The sequence below is a fragment of the Anser cygnoides genome, chromosome 3 (genome assembly GCF_040182565.1).
Source record: "Anser cygnoides isolate HZ-2024a breed goose chromosome 3, Taihu_goose_T2T_genome, whole genome shotgun sequence".
In the NCBI taxonomy this organism is placed as follows: domain Eukaryota; kingdom Metazoa; phylum Chordata; class Aves; order Anseriformes; family Anatidae; genus Anser; species Anser cygnoides.
The window spans coordinates 7,365,001-7,371,595 of NC_089875.1; the positions used below are offsets into that span (position 1 = coordinate 7,365,001).

General features: G+C 53.6%; 1 protein-coding gene across 4 annotated transcripts in view; it reads left to right on the forward strand.

The window, feature by feature from the left end:
- The window catches only part of BCL11A (BCL11 transcription factor A), a 145,033-nt gene extending 138,925 nt beyond the window's left edge, over positions 1 to 6,108 (forward strand). For all 4 annotated transcript variants that reach the window (XR_007162235.2, XM_066995362.1, XM_048060971.2 and 1 more), the window contains exon 4: positions 1,931 to 6,108. Coding sequence is in view for 3 of the 4 variants with exons in the window: in XM_066995362.1 (XP_066851463.1) it covers positions 1,931 to 2,032 (102 nt within the window). In the remaining variant the exon portion in view is untranslated. The remainder of the gene's footprint in view (positions 1 to 1,930) is intronic.
- The last annotated feature ends 487 nt before the right edge of the window (positions 6,109 to 6,595 follow it).

The following is a 6,595-nucleotide window of genomic DNA, read 5'->3' on the forward strand; positions in this document are numbered from 1 at the left end:
GTATTTTGGGATGTAAAAAAGAAGGGAAGGACTGTATAGGACAAGAAACGCAAAAAGGAACAAAAATTGCTCCTTTCCTAAGAGAGGAAATAAACAGCAAGCTCTGGTTTAGCCCCAGGCCAGGAGGAAGGGAAGATGAAGCAAGGCGTGCGGGCGCTGCTGTAGGGGAGGTGGACGTGGGCAGCCTTGTGGGCTCATGAGGCGCAGCCCGAGTGTCAGGCGGCATCTGTGCGGTGCTTGACACGGACAGGCATCTGGCTAGGCAGAGCTGTGCTCCGCACACGGCTGAAGTACTGCAAGGTGGAAAGCACACAGTTATTGTTACGATTTTCTTAACTGAGCAGCGATGCTTCTGGTTTGTGCTTAGCGTTTCAGGACAGCTTCCAACATTTCGGCGGTGTGCAATGCCAGCGCGCTGCAGCATGAACGCCAAAGCCGAAATGGCAAAACTCTTCTAGCGATGTGACTCGTTAGCGGCGGTACAAAGACGAGAAGCAAGCCTGACCCGTGCTCCTGAGAAACTTTTGTATTTATCTCTGCACGAAAAGACGTCTCTATAAATAAGAGCAATGTCTGGGTAACAGCATCGTAGTAGTTAGCATTTCAGACCCCATCGGGTTTAGAAGAAGAATGCATTTTTATGGCACAGACCCCTTTGCCATTAGTATTTAACATCCTCCAAATTGAATGATTTATATAATGAAGGCACTGAAACAGTATCAGGAATTTAGGCTACAGATGTTTCGTATTTATTATGTTTCCAAGAGCGGAGATAAATACAGGAATAAGTGGTACCGTGTCTTTGCTTGACATTCGGGAGGCTTTGGCATATCTGATGAGATAGAGTTTCAGGGTTTATCTAAGTGCAGAGTTTGTACAAAAAGAAAAAAGATACCAGCTGTTGCTGTAGCTCGCTCGTGCTCCGGTTTCGTTGTTTTTTTTTTTCCTCATAAACATTGAAAACCATTTTTGGAGGACATGTGGGAAAATCGTGTTGCTGTCTAGGAAAGCGATACAGCCGGGCAGGCTCTTTGCAGCACCCCAAGTCCTGATGTGCACCATTCTGCTGCTGTTTCCAAAGGGGCCAAAGGCACTGGGATGCCTGCTGCCCTGCATCCAGCTGGTGCCGTGCTGGCCCTGGCTGGCCGCGTCACTCCCAGCTCCCTTGGAAATTGCACCCTTCCTTAATGTCAGTCCGAAACGGGTCAGATCCAGGAATTAAATTCAATTAAACAGAAATTAAAAAAAGGTTTTCCTCCCCCAGAGGGGTCAGCCATGTGCTCTTGATGTGAGGGCAGCAAACTGCAGTACATGCCGGGGAAGATGTGACCAAGGGGCTGCCGCGTAGCCCTGCCGGCAGCCCATGCGTAGCCCTTCGGCCACGCTCCTGAGCATTATCGAAACAATTCCCACAGAAACCAGCATGGGGCTGGTTTGAGGCGTGTGCTGGTGATGCTCTGGGTTCACTACCGCACATGATGATAGGTGATATGTGGTACTTGAAGAGTGGTGAATTGGGGAGAGCCACCCCACGCACTGGCCTGGCGGTGTAGCACACCGACAGCCTGGGGGGCTCCCTTCTGCACCTGGCTGCTCCCTGGGTGCTGGGGGAGGTCGGTGAGGTTTGGGGAAAGACCAGGGGCAGTTCTGAGGCAGGCTGGCTCAGTCCTTGTGTGATCAGAGCCCCAGTACAGACCAGGGGCTCTTTGCCGGGGCGATCTCTGTGTCCCCGCGGTGCTGGACGTGCTCCGTGCCCGTGGGGCACAAGGGTGGTGCTCGGCGGGCTGGAGGCGGCGCGGCCAGTGGGCAGGAAGGGCCTCGTGTCCCACCCCTAGCTGCTAAGGAAAGGGTCAAAACAGAAAGATAATGGAGGAAGTCACACCCTGGGCCGTGTCACACCTCTCCTCTCCTCTGTCCCCATGCTCTCTAGGTGCGACGTACCCCCCCGGCTGGCGCAGCGCCCAGGGAGCCCCGGATGCCTGGCAGTTTTCGGATGGAAGTTCAAGAGCACTTAAATTCTGAGAGGAGGTGAAGCTGGGGCCAGCGGCCGGTGGTGGCGTGGTGTCCGGAGGTGGCCTCCATCCTGCTGGCTCGCCGCATCCCCGGAGTGCCCGAGACGTCCCCTCCGAAGGCAGCGCTCCCCAGGCTCCTCCTGCCTGCAGGACTATCGTATTTATATTTTGTAATAGAGTACAGCACTTCTTTCCGTTCGGTTTTTGTTTGTTTATTTCTTTTTCTAAAAACGAAAAGCAAAAGCGCCCACCGAGGTTGAGGGCTTCGCAGTGGCTTTGACTGGCTCCTGTCCCCATGGAGAAGACTGTCGCTCTCGTGTTGATCCTGCGTGGAGGACCCAGCCTGTTGTTTATCTCAATTTCTTAGAAGGTGCACCTCAAGTTACGAATTCAAAATAAAACACGGTGTAGGTCCGTGGCGGGTGGGCAATCGCCATAATAAATGTTGGAGCTTTAGGTTTTGTTCGCTCTTTCTTTAATCTGTAGTTTATGAGCAGGCTGGCCAGGGCCGGGCAGCTACCGTGACTCCATGTGACCAAGTCGCCTGCAGAAGCAAAGCGCCGAGTCCGCAGGGGCAGAGGCAGCGCCCGTGTCCCCACCAGGGTGCTGTGGGCAGGCGGCCCCGCATCGGGTGCCCCCCGGGCATCGGGCTCACGGCTGCGTCCCTGAGCTGTGGCCAGCCGAGCGCTCTGCCGCCACTCGCGTACGATTGACCGATGCTGGCTGTTGTACTGCATTTCTGCTGTTAAACCATGTGCTTTTGGGGTGGGTGGGATCGGTGACCTCCTCTGTCTTGTCACTGCTCATCAAACCGCAGCCGAGCCAACGGGTTTGGGGAGTGGTAATGGTCTTGCTGGGGAGAATTGGTTGGCGCCAGGTGAAGCAAAGCCCTGCCCTGGCTGGGTGGTGGCGGGGAGCTCCCCTCAGTGCCATCGGGCATCCTCGCATGCCGCTGTGTCCCCCGGAGCCCGCTTGCCTTGCTCCGAGCAAAGCACCCGCCCCAGGATTTTGCTGGTTTGGGGCCCAACTGCTTTGTGGAACAGAAGATGGGTTAAGTGCGTGCTTTCCTGCTGTCTCGGATGGGATTTATAGGCTGTAGCTCCTGACGACTGTGCCGGAGAGCAGGAATGGACCTTATTTGGTTAAAGAGTGAGCGGAGCCGCTGCAGGGCGGCGGGGCTGCCAGGACACCCGCTGCAGGTCTGGGCAGGACGCAGCAGCCCCAGGTCAGGGACCAGTCTGCTTCTTTGGTCACCTAGCTCTGCCTGCGAGTTCGCTCACGTCCTTCACGTCCCAGCCAGACACCTGGCTGGGGCCATGCTCTCCTGGCAAACCAGCCATAGGTAACATGGCTTTGCCTTTGCCTGGTGTTGCTCTTCTTTATTTATTTTTTGTGAACAGCTGCAGCCCCACCTGGGTACCTCTGCAGCTGTGCCACACCAGGGCTAACGGGGCTCTACTTCATCTCCAAATCACACTACAAGGATCACCTGGTCCAATGGTTGCAACCAGTGGCAGCTGTGAGGGTGCTGAGCAGCTCTTGGCTGTCTTTGTGCTCTGCTTTGTCTGAGTGCAGGCAAAACTCAGTTCACCAGTTGCTTTGTGGTGCTGCTGAAGCAGCCTCTTGGGCATTAAGTGCTCGGATGCAGCGGGCTGGATCTGTGGGCATTGCTGCCACAGGGCAGTGGGAGCCAGGGCAGGGCTTTTTCTGGGAAGAGCAGAAAAAAACCAAGCAGGGACTGGTGCAGGCGCCTAGTGAGCAGCTGAGCATGGCAGGGAGAAGCTGTGTGGATCCTTGTCCTAAGCATTGAAGGTAAATTGAAGCAGCCCTTAAGATGTATGTTCTGTGACATGGGCGTTAAAACCCCCCAGCTACTAGGAGTTTTACATCCACAGACTTTACGTGTTGCCTTAAAGTGATAAATACGCATAATGGCCACGCTGGGAGCCTCTTGTAGGCACTGGGGCTGCTCTCCTGTGCTGCATGGCCACGTCCTGCCCGCTGGGTCCATCCTGAGCAAGCACAAAGCAGCAGCACTGCCTCAGTACTAGGCTGCAGTGGGGCTGTGTGGGTTTCTACCGCTATGCGTGACTTGTTGCAGGGGTCGCTCCCCTTCTCTTGGCTTGTTTTTGGGTTTTGGCTGGGACTTGGCTGTTGCAAAGCATGTGGCTGTACCCTGAAGTGTGGGAGATTTAACACCTGAAAGAAGAGCTCTGTGTTTCTCTGTGCAGTGGGCAGCAATAAACTGAGCTGAGCAAGGTACCTGGGAATTAGGTAGCTTAGCTTTGATTTTGGGGATTGAAAAGCTGCTCTCAAACATGAAGGCATTTTGTCCATGCTGTTTTTTATTTCTAAGCCCATTTTCCTGACACTACAATGCAGCAAAGGTCAAGTCTCTCGTGAAGTCTAACCTAAATTTTGCTTTCAAAATTATGTGTGTTTCGGATTCAAGGAGCAGCCAGGTTACATCCTCTTTACAATGTAGAGAGGGGGGCACGGAGGTGTGCAGGCGCCTGTTGGGCATGGTCTCTCCAAAATGACCTGAAAACAGATCTAATAATCTGCCAACAGCAGCAAACCACCCCCAAAGCCCCATTTTTCTTTTTGATCCGAGCTTTGTCCCATCTCATCCTGCCAAGTGATGCCAGCGGTCTGGAGGGTTTGGGGTTTGGTGTTCCTCAGTGGCAGCAGAGGGAGGGGAGGGGAGGCAAGCTCCTGCTGGACTCAATTTTGCTGAACATCCTAGTTACCCTGAACGTCCTATTTATCCAGTGCTTTTGCTTCCATTTTTGCTGCCGAAGTGTTGCAGGTCCCTGGACTGTGAGGTGTGGTGGGACGGGTCAGGGGTGGCGGGCAATCTGCTGGGCACCACTGCAGCACCGCTGTGGCACTGCAGCTTTGGCAGTGGGTTGCTGTGACACTGCACATGATCCTGCTAGAAAAACTATAACCAAGGAGCAAGCTAAACAACCCTTCTGGATGAGAGTGGTACCTCACTTGCTTCTCATCTTATTCTCTTCTTTCTCTGCCCCCAGACTTCCCCATTGCATCCCTGGCTGGGCTATCGTTCAGCTGTATATTGTACCTGATCCAAAATCCCAGTCCTTGAGAGCTTGTTGTCCCCCATTGTGGCACACCCTGAGCCTCCTCTCCACCCAGAAATCACCCTCTCAACATCCATCTTCTACGGGGGTCTCAAAATAATCAGTTATTCTTAAGGAAAGATGAAGTTACAGGGGAAAAATAAAACAAAAACACAAAGAAAACCACTCCAAAAATATGGCCCTTATTCCTTAATCTGGCTGGATAGAGTTACACATCTGGTAGAGGCTTGTTCGTTGTTGCTATTACTTTTATTGCATCTTTAGCGGTGATGAAGTTCAGATGGCAGAAGCAGTGGGCCCCAATTTAATTTCGCCTGGCCTCCCGTAATGAGCGCTGCGCGATCTGGGAGCACTGGCGGGGCTCCGCTCCCAGCCTGCGTGCTGCCGGCATGGCACAGGCTGGGCAGACAGACAGCAGGACTGACAGAGGGCCGGTGGCCAAAACCTCACCGTGAGGGTGGAAGGAAGGAGAGGTCTGGCTGTGGGGTGGTGGCAGAGGGGCTGGAGGGCTTGTGTGGTCTGGTGTGTCCATGCCATCCGCTGTGTAAGCATCAGTGAAATGCTGCAGCTGGACAGATGGATGGCTTTTTCATGTCAAAACCTAGAAGCAAGATGACTAGGTGGATTCCCGCCTTCTTGGTGGCTGGGGTGATGCTCTCCTAGGTTGCTTCAGCCCTGGTGGCTCTCCCGTGGCGATTTCCATTACCCTCCGGGTTCCAGTGGTGATGTACAGAAGCTCCCACCTCTCCCCAAATGTCTGCAAATGCATGTGTCTAAGGGCTATACAGGATTCATTTACGGGCCTCCCGTTGGTGGGATTTGTGCATGCAAAATGAAGGTTGTATTTGGCTTCTAATATTCCGATCTATATTCCATATTGTGTTGACCAAGAAAACCAACTCAGCCCCGTGCTGAAGAATGTGATGGAGTGATGACTTTCAGAAACGTACTGTAAATCAAGGAGGCTAATAAATACTTGCTATTGATAAAAACGGGGCTACTGCCTTTCAAGTTATTGTGACATTTTACAGCATCTTGAAATTTAAACAGAAAAAGCAGGTGATGCCTTTGGACCCTTCCTCTCCCCCAGCACGGTTGTGGCTGAACGCAGCCCCAGGATGCCCAGAGGAGAGGAGTTTCCTCAGGGATAAGGTCTGGAGGGAGCAGTAAGAGCCCTGCCCGGCCTCGCAAGGGGCCGACCCTGGTGACAGGGTCCCCGTGGCAAGATGTGGCTTCTCACCAGGCTGTCCATGTGACCCACTAGAAGATCTCCAGAACTTACCCAGGCCAACACACGGAAGATCCCTTGGCTAGGAGCAGGGCCACCTGCACCAGCTTGTTACTAAAGCTTCATCACTTCCCAATTTTAAATCCTCTCCTCTCCCCAAAAGCTCCTGTTAGTGGACTCTGCCTCCCGCCTGGCAGGGATGGCCCCGCTCCCCAGGCACCTCGGCAGCCCCAGCTCCCATATGGACAGTG